Below are 15,717 nucleotides of genomic sequence, written 5' to 3'. Positions count from 1 at the left end.
TTTGACTTTTAAAAAAAATCCCTAACTCTAGAAACGGACTTGCTTGACGGCATATCATGCAACCGTTTTTCTTCAGACTCTCCTATGCATTGTTACTATAATTTTCGCTAGTCTAAATGGTTGAAGTAAACCAAATAATAATATAGCATCTTTATTTACCCTATGGCACAAACACATAACGGTTTGAGCACAAACATACAAGGGAAATACAATGTAAAGAGAGACGAAACCAAAGCTAAATAATAACAAACGAAATGAATTAAAAGGGCCAAAACACAAAAATGTGTAAATATGCCCTGCCCTGGAGTGTCTCTTTCTTGATGATATAAAACAAATTTTATGTAATTCGCAAATACGTCAATGTACCTTGTACCGCAGGATACTAATGTTTTGGTTATTATGGATGGACTCAAAACTGAGTCGAGGCTCAGGCCACAAAGTTCTAGTACCTCTACACCAAAAAAGTAATATGGCACCAAGATCCACTGGGCTATTGGTGCCCCCTTCACTGGACATGATATTGTGAGATAGGGCTTACCAATCCCTCTGTCTTCTCTTTATAGAAGAAACTCTCCTTGCAGTGCCACGGTGTACACAATTATTTTAACCATCACAGTAATACAACCTTCCAGCGTCAGACCAGCTTGGGAAGGCAACAGTTGTCTCTCAAAAAAAGAGAAGAGTCACCCATCATAACCAGCAAGCAAAACCCGATCCTCAACGCCAGTACAAGCAAAACTTTTTCCTCGACTTATGATTTGCTCCTCAATCGACCTTTTCTAAGCCACAAACAGCGCTTCCTATGTAATGGAAAAGACCCCATCCCACTCACTGGTATGATTTTGACAGCCATTACCAGCTTCAATCCATCCAACTATTACGCAACGTACCCTGCCTCAAACTCAGCCTTTGGGAAAAACAGCAATTGGTTCGACGGTGGCTGAAAATAACAGCAGTGGACCCATGTTTTTCTCTACTACTGTCAGGAACACAACGAGAAGTTTTACGGACAGGCTGCGTTTCCACCAAAACTCTAGTCAAGGTGGCCACCTTCCACCCGGATTCAATTGATTTCTTAGCGTTTTAATCAGTTTTGCAGTCCTTTAGGAGAGGGATGTTTCTTAGCAAAATGCTTCATTGTAGCAGTTTTCAGGATGCTAGTAGGTAGTTCACAAATTACACTAAAAATGGAGGCCGATATTGACAGTTTATAAATTTTCAAAAATCTCTAGTGCCTGGCACTTTCAAATAGTATTTACTACTTGAATTTTAGGATACTGCTAGTCTAACTGTCTTAATCCTATTCAAAGTCCTGTTTTAACCTCCAATAACTGGCATATATCCTTATTTCATTTGTCAAAATATTCCTTGCCTTGTTTCAACCGTCAACTGACACAACTAGACCTGAGAACAAAAGTGTCCTTCCGCTTAAAAACTCACTCAGAGAAAAACGTGATTAAAATTTTGAGCATAACTTATGAAACAGTATCAGATTATTTTCTTCTTTGGCCTTAGGTATTTTCTTCTTTGGTCTTTTCTCTAGCAAAAACAAATAAGCGCGTAGGGTAACTTCACTCTCAAGAAAATTGTTGACATGCAAATTAGTGTAAGCCAGGATCTTCCATTGCTAAGAGACACATGACCTTATAGAGAACCCACAAAGATCATTTGAAACAATTATTTGAAATGACTGAAGATTTGCAAAATTTTGATTTCTTATGAAAAACGATAATTTGGCTCTCTGGTCGCGAAATATCTTAGTGCAGTAGGCATGCGTAAACTTTAACATGATTGTATTAAGACGGAATAAATAATTTTTTTTTTATATTATTTTATTACCTGATGTAATTTGAAAAATTGTTTTACATGTTTCAGGCAAAAACCTTCCTTTATACTGTATTTATATTTTAATTGAAACTGAAATTACGACGGATATTCACTTACTTTTTCTTATAACTGTCTTCTTTTTCCTAATACAGTTTTCATACCTAATTTTAATAAATTAACTGAAATTGAAGTTGGAACTTAGGGTGAAGATTCACACTATTTTGAGACGCACCATCCTAGTGAGCCTTTTCAAGAAAGCTGACACTATATGCCCAGGGAAATTCCTTTACCAAGAGAAAACTTGCTTTAGAAGCTCTGGACAGCTTCACATCAGTATCCACTTCACAGAGCCAACTTTCCAACAAGTTTATCCTAGTTAATCGTATAGATTTATGGAATAAACAAACAATTTGGAGAGGTTTGCAGTGCCAACACAATTATATTCTTTACCTTGGAGCCTATAAACGTTGGGCCTTCATGATCTATCATGTATAGACAGGGATTTGAAAACACTAGCGGCACTGACAGTCTAGATTCGGAAGGCCAATGGAATAAAACAGAAAATTACCAAATGCTAGATGACGTTAGTGATTTTTCCTTTCTTCATCGTCGCCTATTTCTGCTACAATAAGTTCCCCGTACACTTTGTTATTTATCCTAGTTAATTGTGTAGAATCAAAATTGTATAGAATCACGATCCCTATTTCTACTACCGCAAGTCACCCATCCCTTTGTTCTTTATTCTAGTTAATTGTATAGCATGAAAGCTACTAACCTTGAATTCCAGAAATTGTTCTTGTCTTTAAAAGGTCAAAAGAGAATGGAAAATGGTTTTCCTCTCCAGTGTCTTCTTTAATGAATTTCTTTTCTTGTTCTCCCAGAAAACAAATGAATTTCTTTTCTTTTTTTCGCTTCAGTCGCTTCTTCACCCTCAGTACGCTCTTCCCTTTTGCTTTTTCTTTTATCTCCATACAGCAATCTGAAAAACCCAATGGGCAAGTGAATAAATAAAAAGCGACAAATTGTATCACCTTTAACAAAAATAAAACAATTAAACTATACATGTAATCATTTTCAATACAAGTTAGATTAAAAAAAGAATAAATAAAATGGCTTAATAAAAACCATACAAAATAGGTTTTACATCTATCAGCAAAATAAAGATATGTTACATACAGCAAAGTTGAGCAAGAACATAGAACTGCTTACTTTTTTCTCATTTTTGGGAGGATTGCTTCGAACGTTTTTCTAGTCCCCCCCCCCCTATTGGGGGGACTGGAAAAGCCATCAATCCTTGAAAAATTTTTACCTATAAGGAATTGTTCTTGAAATTTCAGACAAGCAAGTCTCATGAAAAAGCCTTGAAAGAAAATCGTTAGAATTTATACTAATACCAGAGGGAGCGCATTGACAAGAAGCAGCTGCATGCATAGAGGAAACCTAAACAATGCTTACCAGGTTTAAATTCAATTTAGAATCCAGCCAAACTCTTTGGCTGGATACTTTTTCGATTTCGTGGAGCAATCAGCAAATTCACTTTTTCCCTTTTCTCTTAGTTTTTAAATGCCTTGATCCTAAATTCTTCTACTCTGTTTTAGAAGCATCAGTTAATTGCATTAAAATTCTGCTTGAATATTTGATAAGATTGTTCCAGCCTGCAAACTGTCTTAGCTGGATTTCTTTAATGTAGTTCACCAGGTCCTGGTGAATTGAATGATAAATTAATTGTTACCTTTCTTTTATAGGTACCAGTCCTTAGTTAGCGAAAGAGAGCAACTTTACCTTGCTCTAATTGTGTGACTTTTAGAGTCAGTTTTTTGCCGACTGTTGCCTGATATTAAAAGTGACTATTTTCTTATATTAAAAGAGTGATTATCCCATATTCCAAGATAGGCAAGGGATGTTTGTCAAAGCTGATTGTTTCAGCTCTGTTGACGATATTTCCCACAGAATACTCTGATATTCCCCCAGAGTATTGGTTTTCAAAGTTTCATGTTTGGTTCAGGGGTTGGTTTGGTTCATTCAAGGTTCATGGTCAAGCAGTTATAGGCTAAAGACGCAGATGCAACTACTACTACTACGACTGTTACTACTACTAAAGATAAGACTATTGACATGCATCTTTCAAGGAATGTTTAGGGAGATGTTGAACTAAATCAAAACTCAAATGTGCATGTAGGTTGTCCAAAGGGTGTTTCAGCAATATCTCAGGAACGGTTTACATCATTAAGCTGAAATTTTCAGGGTATTTTGCTTGCTACCACTGTTTGCATACTACTACTAATACAGCTACTACGATTAAGTTATTACTGAGGCTAATGGTATTAAGGTGAAACTTTCAGGGAATGTTTCTGGGGAGTTTAAGCTAAATCATTACATTCTATATGCACGCAGGTTGTCAAAACGGAATATAAACAACATATTAGAACGGCTTAGAGTATTGATTTGAAACCTCCAGGGCATCTTGAAGGGGGTTTTGAACTAACCAAAAGGCACTATATGCATGCTACCACTATTCCTACTACTACAACTGTTAAGGGGGATGTTGAACTAAACAAAAACACACTACGTTCATGCAACTGGCCAAAGGGCCTAACAGCAATTTCTCAGGAACGGGTTAGAGTACTGAAATTTTCAAGGCGTGTTGAACAAACCACAAGGAACTATGTCGATACTTCATCTACTACCAATGCTACTAATTCTGCAACAACTACTGCTATGGCTACTACTAATACTACTGAGGCTAGGGGTATTAAAGTGAAACTTTCATCGGATTTTAGGGGGATGTTGAATAACCAAAAGGCAATATGCACATGCTACTACTACTGCAACTGGTACTACTACTGCTACAGCTACCCCAACTGCTACTACAACTCCTATTACGACTGCTCCTACTACTGAAACTATGACCACTACTACTACTGAAGCTGAAACTTTCAAGGTAAATTTAGGGTATTAAGGTCAAACTTTCATGGATTGTTAAAGGTATGTTGAACTAAATAATAAAAAAAATACTACGTCGATCCAGGTTATCAAAAAGCCATAACAGCTTTATCCTAGGAAAAGTGTAGAGCATTAAGTTGAAACTTTTAGTACATGTGAAGGGAGATGTTGAACAAATCATAAGGAATATATGCATACTAAATACTACAACTTTTGCTGCTCCACTACTAGCAAGGCTAAAGGTATCAAGAATAAATTTTCAGGAAATGTTGAGGAGGCTGTTGAATTAAATAGACACATATTACGTGTAGACAGGCTGTATCAGCAAAGGGAGCATCAGCAATATCTCAGGAACAGTTTAGAGCATTAAATTAAAACTTTCCGAGAAATTTGAGGAGGATATTGAATAGGCTGTATCAGCAAAGGGCGCATCAGCAATATCTCAAGAACAGTTTAGAGCATTAAGTTAGAACTTTCAGAGCAATTTGAGGAGGATATTGAATCAAATCGAAACATACTACGTGTAGGCAGGCTGTATCAGCAAAGCGCGTATCAGCAATATCTCAAGAACGGTTTAGAGCATTAAATTTAAAATTTCAGATCAATTTGAGGGGGATGTTGAACAAATAAAACGGCATAATGTCCATTATACATTGTAGTACTAATATTACAATTATTAATTGTATTAAGGTGAAACTTTCAGGGACTGCTGAGGGGAATGTTGAACTATATCAAGACATACTATGCCGATGTTGACTATCAAAAGGCGTGCATCACAAAAATCAGAGGCAAAGCTATAGCGTTTCCTGTAGTAAAGGCCATACGGCTCCAAGGTTTTATTATTTTTTTTTCCCAGAGGCACTTCATATGGAAGAGTTCACCGTAAAAACTTCAAGGTGGGCTCATTCAATTGGACATCGAGAATTCTAGTGCCCTTTTAAATAGTCGAAATTGATTGGAAGGCAACTAGCCCCCCCCCCCCACGCCAATCATTCCTCCAAACACATCCAATCAAAAGTTTGAGATAGCCATTATGTTGAGCGTAGTTGATTCCCTAATAGAAAATATAATTTTGAGGAGGACACTCCCCCACAACCCCCAGGGCAAGAGTTTTAAGTTATGCCCAGGGGTCATATAAGGTTTTTATAGAAGGCGTTGTCGCAGAAACTTCAAAACAGGCTCATTCGATTGGAAACTCAAAGATCTAGTGTCCTTTTTAATAGTCGAAAGTGATTGGAGGGCAACTAGCCCCCCCCCCCCCCCAACGCCCATCATTTCCCCAAACACATCCAATCAAAATTTTGATATAGCCATTTTGTTCAGCGTAGTTGATTTAAAACAGCCCTAATATCATTACTTCAAGGAAGTTCAACCAGGAACTTCCTGGTTGAACTTCCTTGAAGTAATGATATTAGGGCTGTTTTAAAACATTTTTTTTAAACAGTTTTAATGATTGAATTTTAATGTAAGTTTCTTTTATAGTTTTTTTATTCTCTTCGTCTGTTTTGCTGAGGACGGCCCTTGGATATAGGGTCGAAATATTCATTTAATGTTGCGTTCCACTGTCTCGTATAAAAATTTCCCTGTTGTTCTACTTATTTGTTTATGCAGGTAATGTTGAAAAGGATTGAATGGTTCAAAGCGTTAAAAATGTAAATAGTGGTTTTGAGTTAGTTATTTATTGTGTTTGGAATTATTTTTTTTTTTAGAGAATATATGAAAAGTTATTAATTATGAAGGTTATTAAATTTTGGTTTGCTTATAAATGAAGTTGTGAGCCATATTAAGCCCACTGAATTTTATTTTGGGAGTTGATATGCGTATACATATCGACCGGTTTGTTTACTTGTTTTGTTTAATTTTTGTTTCTTATGTCCGCTTTGACGGAATATATTTTCTTATTTTTTTTGTATTTATCTAGGTCTAGATATATGTTTAGTAGATAATGATTTTTTTCACCACTGCCACCCTCTGCCATCACATGCATTAACGTTTATTGATAAAGGTTAGAGATATCGGTTTACCTCCTGGGAATACCAATGTCCTACAACTTGAAAGTCGAAGGGTTGATTTTTCCAGCCAGTTTAATGAAAGAATAAATAGAAATTTAGATATTAATGCTACTGAGATTTTCACAAATCAACCATCAAGGTATATTTTTAAGGAAGGGACACTACCCTTGTATTCTGATAGGGGCAATTTTGGCCTTAACATTTTTCATTTGAATTGTCAGGGATTGAATTCTGCGCATAATTTTTTATCGGAATTAATAAATACTAATGTCTTTCAGGTGATCGCTTTAACTGAAACGTGGTTAAAAGATAATAACTCGCAATTACTAGATATCCCTGGTTACATTTTATATGTAAGGAATCGAGAGTATTACCAACATCGAGGCCTAGCAGCTTATATTCAGGTGATTATAAGGTTTCAATAAGAGAAGATCTTACAATATATAGAGAAAGTTTGCGAGTGTTTTGTTTTACATATAACTAGAGAGAATTTGAATTTTTGCATTGTTGTAGTACATAGACCTCCACAGAGCCTGCTCCAAGACTTTAAGGACGTATTTGAAGAACAATTAATGAAACTTCCGATTAACTCTATGCCATGTTTTATTATGGGGGATTTTAATATTGACCTTATAGATCAGTCATCTGCTAGCACTGAATTTATTAATAGAAGTTTATCTAATGGGTTTCATCCTTGTATAAATATCCCTACAAGAATTACGGGAACATCAGCTAAGCTTCTGGATAACATCCTTACTAATGTACCCTTGAGTCTTCTCAGGGTCCTTATCAACGATGTATCTCACCACTTTGGAGTTTCAGCTAGATTTTGAACTGTAACGAAGGTGGTTAAAGGCAAAAAATCAAGGATTCCAGTGATCAGTCAAAGTGCGATGGTAGAACTTAAAAATGATATAGAAAAGGTGTATTGGTATGATGTTCTAGGCGAAGTTCAGGACGCAAATTCAAAGTTTGTTTTATTTTATGAAAAGTTGCAGAGTTTGATAAGTCAAGCAGTCATATTGAAACCGTTTAATAGAAAGCACTCAAGTAAAAAACCTTGGATTTGTCCTGTGATTTTGAAGCAAATAAATGTAATAGATAAATTGTTTAGAGCTCAAATAATTAACCCGACACAAGAAAATAATCAATTATATAAAATTTATCGAAATAGGTTGAATACAATTTTAAGAAATGAGAAAAAGAAATATTTTGAGAAAAAGTTTAAGGAGGTCGAAGGATGCCCTAAGAAAACCTGGGGACTAATAAAAGAAGTGATTGGATTAAAAATAAATAGTGTACCTGATGAATTAGTTAGTGTAATGGGAAAGACTTTGAATTCTGAAAAGGACATATGCAATGAATTTCAGAGTTATTTTTCGAATATTGGTCTGAATTTAGCTATGTCAGTTGTACCTGATAGTGGTGATCCAACGTTCGAGTCCTTACTGAGGGACCCGATTGATGTATCTCTTCACCTTAGACTTCTAACAGTTGATGAAATTAAAAAAAATTATTTATGGGTTGGGTAGTAATTTATCTGGTAGCGATCATATTACTCTAAAAACACTTAAATGTATTTTTCCTGTTATAGCTGAAGTTTTATGTGGGTTAATTAATGAGTGTTTTAGTCAAGGAAAATTCCCAGACTGTTTTAAAGTTGCCCGTATAACCCAAATTCATAAGGGTGGTATTCAAAATGACCCAGGAAACTATAGACCGATATCTGTTTTACCCATCATTTCCCTTGTTTTAGAAAAGTGCTTTAGTATTGGAATGGTGAGTTTTGTGGAAAATCACAAGTTATTGGTAGACACATAATTTGGGTTCTGTGGAAAAAGGACAACGGAACAGGCGATGATTTATTTGACAACTATTATTAATGAGGTATTAAATACAGGTTTCAAAATAAGTGCTATATTTTTAGATATGATGAAAGCTTTCGACACTGTGGGTCATGAACTTCTACTTAAGAAGTGTGAGGTGTATGGGTTGAGGGGAAAATCATAAAATTTTTTAAGAAGTTTTTTAAGTAATCGTTATCAGTATATCTAACTAAATGATTCTTCTTCCGAAAAAAAGTGTATTGAAGTAGGTGTTCCGCAAGGATCAGTTCTCGGTCCTATATTGTTCTTGATATTTATTAATGATTTACCAAATTGTCTGAATAATTTTTGCTTTAGAATAAATGAACTAACGGTAAACCCGACTAATCAAACAGTTTTACTTTTTGCTGGTGGCAAAACAGCCATTAGCACAGCTAAGACAGTGGAGCTGCTGCAGATTTCAATAAAGGAATCAGACAATACAAGTGTATCATGGCTGAGGTTAAATAAACTAAGGATCAACATGGCTAAGTCTAACTTGATATTTTCTCGCAATCATCAAACTTTTACCAATGGATAAACGAATTGGATTTGCCCAATGGCGTTATAAAACGGACTGCGTCTTTTAAATACCTTGGGATTGTAATAGATTAAATTCTATCTTTTAAGCAACATGTAACTTTAACTAGCAAAATTCTGGCAAGAAATCTAGGTATAATGAAGAAACTCCAACATTGTTTTCCCAAATCTGTCCTTCGGCATCTTTATTTTTTTAATACACCCGTATATACTTTATTGTTCGAGTATTTGGCTCTCTACTTTTTCTTCTACCGTAAAACCAATAAGAGTTCTACAAAATCATGCAGTAAGAATTTTAGCCGCTATATCTCCACGTATGTCTGTTCGAGAAATTTACCCAACTTTAAAAATTTTGCCGGCTGCAGGCCTTCGTGAATTCTATGTATTGTGGTTTATTTTTGGACTGAAGCAGGATGTTCAGCTTCGTTGTCTTGGTGATTTACTGACCATTAGGTCAACTGTTCATTCTCATGATACAAGGGGTAGCGCGGACTTCTGTGTACCTAGAGGTATATCTTCCCGTTCATGTTTATCTGTTTTTTATAGAGGTACACGGAAATGGAATAGTTTGAATAGTGATATTAAGACTGTTGGTGACTCCAAAATTTTTAGAAAAATCATTAAGGAACTGCTTTTTGCTGAATATGAGTTTTGATTGATTGATTGATTTATTGATTGTGGGAGTTTTGTTGATATGATGTTTCCAGAGGAAGTACAATATATGATATTATTTTGTATTTATTGTTTAGTGTGATGGTATTAGTGGTATCGGTGGCCAAGGGTTCTTTGTTTTAAGGATTTGTTTTCTCTACCTCCCCCACGGACAAGCTTTACTTTTTAGGGGAGGAAGTAATAATTTTTTGTTGATATGTTTTTTTTTTTTAATAAATCTTTCTTCTTCTTAGTAAAAATGAAAGGGATACTCGTATAGACTTCAGAAAAGGCTCATTTGATTGAAAATAGAAAGTTCTAGTTCACTTTTAAAGAGTCAAAAGAGACCGAAGGTTAATCTAGCCTCCCCACGCCCTTTTTCCCCAAACCTATCCCATAAAAATCTTGAGATGGCAATTTTGTTAAAAATAGTTCAAACATGAGATAATAAAAACTCCGAGGTTGACACAAGCCCATTTTTTCACTTTGATACTGTTACTTTGATATCAGTTTTGATACTTTGATGAATATTTGATTTTTTTTTTAAAGTTTGATTTTGAAATAAGGAATTTTTAAAACTTGAAATTTTTTGCAATCAAAAACGAGCAAAATTAATTAAAAAAACTTTGCGAAAAAATAAGTTTTTCAAAGAAAAGTAAAGGCCATTTTAAACTTAGGCTCAGCAGATACAAATACCTTTTAAAATTCAAACTCAAAACGATCAGAAATTACTATTACAGAATAAATGAAACCCAAAACGAAAAGAAATTAAATAAACAATCTTAGCAAAAACATACAACACGTAATGATATAAATGAATAAATAGATCTTAAAGCGAGTAATGCTTAGATTGAATATGAAAATCAAGCTTAAGACGAAAAAAATATTTTCCTTTGTAGTTGCAAATATTTTCAGTTGCATCAAGACTGGGCTGGGAAGTACAAATGAAACTTAAAACGAACAGAAATTAAATAAACAATGAATGCAAACAAGCATACATTAGATATTAATGTAAATTAATAAATAAATCTTAAAACGACTGAAACTTAAATTGAATATGCAAATTAAGCTTGAAACAAACAAAAATCCCCACAAAAAGAGTTTGGGTATGACCTCCTTCTCTCATTGTAAAAGTCTAAAACCTACTGCGTCATTGGCGCTTTACTGAAAACTATATGCGTCTTGAACAGTCTTGGAAAGTATAAACTACATCAAATTGAATATTTGATGTATAATGACATTAATTGTTGAAAGATCCATCAGTTCAAGAATTTATTTCGCAGTAATTGTATTTTTATTTTCAATGCTGTAAGAACTGGAAAAGAAAGTATTTGCAATATAATCCGTTTTCAGTTAAGCGCCAATGACGCAGTAGGCTTTTGGTTTTTATTTACAGTTAGGAAAGGAGGAAGTATCCAATCACTTGTTTGTAGGGAAACTATATTCATCTTTAACAACTTTAAAAAGAGCTAATAAATTAAACTGAATATTTGATGTATAATGATATTAATTACTGAAAGCTCATCAGTTCAAAATGTTACTATAATTTTAATGTTTATTTTCAGAGATAAGTACAAAAGAAAAAATTTGTCACACAATTGGTTTTCAGTAAAGCGCCAATGACGCAGTAGGTTTAGACTTTTACAGTGAGAGAAGGAGGTCATACCCAAACTCTTGTTTGTGGTGATTTTTGTTTGTTTCAAGCTTGATTTGCATATTCAATTTAAGTTTCACTCGTTTAAAGATTTATTTATCAATTTACATTAATATCTAATGTATGTTTGTTTGCATTGATTGTTTATTTAATTTCAGTTCGTTTTAGGTGTTATTTGTACTTCAATAAGAAAATATTTTTTTCGTCTTAAGCTTGATTTTCATATTCAATCTAAGCATTACTCTCTTTAAGATCAAATTATTAATTTATATTATTACTTCTTGTACGTTTTTGCTATGATTATTTATTTAATTTCTGTTCGTTTTGGGTTTCATTTATTCTTTAATAGTAATTTCTGGTCGTTTTGAGTTTGAATTTTAAAAGGAATTTTTATATGCCGAGCTTAAGTTTAAAATGGCCTTTACTTTTCTTTTAAAAACTTATTTTTTTCGGAAAGTTTTTTTAATTAATCTAAGAAATGGCTTTAAGTTTTAAATTGAAACTATCAGACCAAGCTGAGGGTATGTCGAACAAACCGAAAATGCACTATGTTAAAAATATTACTGCTATTACTATTAATACAACCAGAGCTATCACTATTACTACTCCCAGTGCTTCTACTACTAGTACTGCTATGGCTAATACTAAGGTCATTAAGGTAAAATTATCAAGGAATAGCGAGATTGGTGTTTAACTAAATCCAAACACACTATATGCAATGTTGTCAAAGTGGCCTTACTGCAATATATCAAGAACGGATTAGAATATTAAGTTAAAGCTTACAAGGCATTTTGAGGAGGATGTTTAACTTAACCAGAATACACTACGCACGTGCAGGTTATCAAATGGGTGTACCAAAAATATCCCTCAATGCCAAATATTATTACAAGGCCTACTATATCTGCTACTACTACTGCTAATATTATTACTAGTACCAATGCTACTGCAAATATTTACAACTGTGAATGCTTGCATTTGTGTTTATTGACGGTTACACAAACTTGCAGCTACGACCACTTGCAATAGCAACTCCACCTGTTTGTGACTACGACTGTGACAACTTGGAGCTGTGAATGCGACTACAGGCAGATTTGACTACAATAACTACTTGCATCTGCAGCAACTTATGAATGCGGCAACATATGCAACATGATATGCACCTACTTGCGACTGTGAATACTTGACAAAGTGACTGTAACTGTTTGCAACCCCCACTACTTACGACTGCTACCATGATTACTTGAAAATGACGACTGTGACTACATGTGACGGTGGCTACTTCCAGCTGCGACAGTGACTACTTACAACTACAATAAACTATCATCAATGAATAAATAAAGCTCAAAGGGAACAGAAATTATAATATATAGCCTAATTAAACTCAAAACGAGCAGAAACTACCACAAACAAGAGTAGGCCTAACGCCCCCGATGTCTCCTAAGGATCAGAACACAATTTGCACTTTGCTGAAAGCACATACATTGAAAACATTTTCTCTTTTTTAGCTTTAATAAATCAATACTTTTTACGAATTTCAGGAACGAATAAATATGCTGGTGCAATTTTGCACCAGCTTTCTTTTTTTGATGCTATGAGAAATGAAAGTGGAAATGAATACTGTTTTCACTACAGCATGAATTATGTTCTGGTCTTTAGAAGGCAAAGGGGCATTAGTCCTACTCCTCTTTATGGTAGTTTCTACGCAGTTTGAGTTTGATTTGGTTATTTATTGTAATTTTTATAATTGTGGGTTTTGATTTACTCATTGATGAAGGCTTACTGGAGTTTCACGATTGGAAAATTAGTTAACTTTATTTCTGCTCATCTTTGGTTTAATATACCTCTTTACTTTTCTTTAAGACTTCTTTTTTGGAGTTTTTTTTAAACTAATTTAAATAAAAACCCACATTCAATAATAGCAAATCTAGTCTATTCTGAAAAAAAGAAAGCAAAGAAACATAGACACTACAGTGCATCAGTACTTACATACCAGTTTCACTTTTAACCGATGTCATTTGTTATACATTCTCAACGTTACCAATATTCTTTATGATAGGGAGCTCAGCTAACTTACTAAAACTTCTACATAAGTCAAAAGAAGTCTTGAGGAAAATAAGAAGAAAATGATAAGGGTACGGTCACTTTGCAAATAAAATCGTTTGCCCTTAAGTCTCAAAGGGAATCCACATAACATAACTTTATATACATATTATCCCTCCTGATTCAACTGAAGCAGTTTCAAACATACCTAAGGATTTGCCACGTGGTAGGACAATGGCTTCAACGGGTTCCGTTCGTCCTTCTCCGTGTTTTCCCAGGCCTGAACCCATGACATACCCCAGTTTTGTCATTATTTTGGATCCGATTCCCTGAAAGATAAACACATAATATATAGAAGAAAAATATATTACAATATTCAAATATAGCACTGCAGATTTAAAGATCAACGTCTAATAATTTTGTGAAAAAACCTAAACATAAAACAGGAGATCACCAGTAATTTATTATTTCTATTGGAATTATAATCGAGTTGGCACGAGTGGTGCGCTGGATTTAGGATCGAGAGGGTGAAGGTTCGAATCCTAGTGTACCCAATTATTTGGTTTGGGACGGAGGTCAGTGGCATGACTGTAAGCTCAGCCAGAGTCGACCCAGCTCTAAATGGGTATCTGGAGAAGGTAAACATGAAAGGTGTGCGAAAGCACAGGACGGCTGGCCTCCATCCCCCCTTCACTTCCTGGCTGAAGGGCCTTGATACGGGTATCAGCACCGCCGGTTCGGACCTTAAGGGTCTAGTGCCGCATCCTTTACCTACCTTATCCTATAATCGAGTTGTTGCATTTGTAAGCTAGAGCGTCATTTCCACTTAAGTAAAGGAAAGCATAAATTAACTGGATATCAGACTAATGAACTGAATTAGCCGTTTTAAATAAAACGATATTAATTCATGGAAGTCCCAGTATTTTGATTTTTCAATAATAAATGACGAAAGCATAACTACTTAAGCACATTTTATTTTCAGTAAAGCGCAAATGACAATCTGGCCTCTAGAGGATTTATGAGGGCAGTCACACTATAAATGTTTGTGACATTTTCACCAACCTATACAACTTATACAATTTAACTTCAGTAAAATTAAGATTTGAATTATCATGTCTTTAATCGGCTCATTTTTTGTTTCAATAGGGCTCTTTACTCTTCTTTAAACAACTTTTTTGGGATATATTTTTTAAACTAATTTCTGTTGGTTTTGAAATTGAAAAATTTTAATCTTAGTTAATTATTGTGTTATTTTGGACAGAGCTTGAATGTTTCAAAAAAAGTTCTATCAACCATAGTTACGAGCAACCATCTTTTTAACTTTATTTCTACAAAAAAATAAAATCCAAGTGGGTTTGAAAAAAAAAAAAAAAAAAAAAAAAAAAAAAAAAAAAAACAACTCTTAGGAACGCATAAAATCAATTTTATTTTTTTCGACAGATACCCAAGATGAAGCATAGACCACTTCTTCCACGACCAACCCTACCTGTTAACAGCTCGTAATTTGAATAATTTAAGGCCTTTACCATAGGGGCTTTAGGGCTGCCATCCTTGAAGACATGTTCATTGAACTTATATTTTGAAAATATTTACTGTTTATTCGAAAAAAGGGCTATCTGAACATTTTGTGTGCAGGTATTGGAGAATTAAGGGTGGTGGGTGGCCCAAAAGGGCAGATGTGGGGGACTGGCTCTCATGCAATCACTTCCGACTATCAAAACGACACTAGAATTTTAATTTCCAATCGAATAGCTCCATTTTCAACTTCCTACGAACTTCCCTTCTGTAAGAACAAGTAATTGGAGAGGGGGAGTAAAAAAATAATACAGGGCGTTCTACAAGGTCAAATCTAGAACTTTCTCTTTGATAAAGCAAAATTTATGTTGTAAACGGACAATTTTAAAGAAAAAAAAGGTTAGGATGGTATTTGTGAAGATATTAACTTATTCTTAAGAGTTTTATAACATGGGTTAGGGCTCATTCTATAGAGATTGAATGAGTAGGCCATAAGCACATAATGGGACCCAATAACGTGAGGCGTAAACACGAAAACGTCAGCAGAAGTGATATAAACTGATATGCTCAATTTTTATTACTTTTCGATTTGCTTCCTTATTTATCTGTTAAAAATTTCAGGGATACCCGGTCGACCCTATAAAGTCTTTGGATATTTCCTTCGTCGGCT

At 34.5% G+C, this 15,717-nt stretch overlaps 1 protein-coding gene across 1 annotated transcript in view; it reads right to left on the bottom strand.

Moving 5' to 3' along the window:
* The window catches only part of LOC148950711 (uncharacterized), a 178,475-nt gene that overhangs the window by 87,105 nt on the left and 75,653 nt on the right, over positions 1-15,717 (bottom strand). The window contains exons 11-12 of the mRNA XM_089091926.1: positions 13,741-13,861; positions 2,603-2,806 (exon numbers count right to left, since the gene is read on the bottom strand). Coding sequence (XP_088948052.1) covers positions 2,603-2,806; positions 13,741-13,861 — 325 coding nt within the window. The remainder of the gene's footprint in view (positions 1-2,602; positions 2,807-13,740; positions 13,862-15,717) is intronic.

This window comes from Artemia sp. Qi Xiang Cuo, chromosome 7, assembly GCF_049724085.1.
Source record: "Artemia sp. Qi Xiang Cuo chromosome 7, ASM4972408v1, whole genome shotgun sequence".
NCBI lineage: Eukaryota > Metazoa > Arthropoda > Branchiopoda > Anostraca > Artemiidae > Artemia > Artemia sp. Qi Xiang Cuo.
The sequence above is the reverse complement of the archived record's forward strand: the minus strand, read 5'-3'. Positions and strand labels throughout refer to the sequence as shown.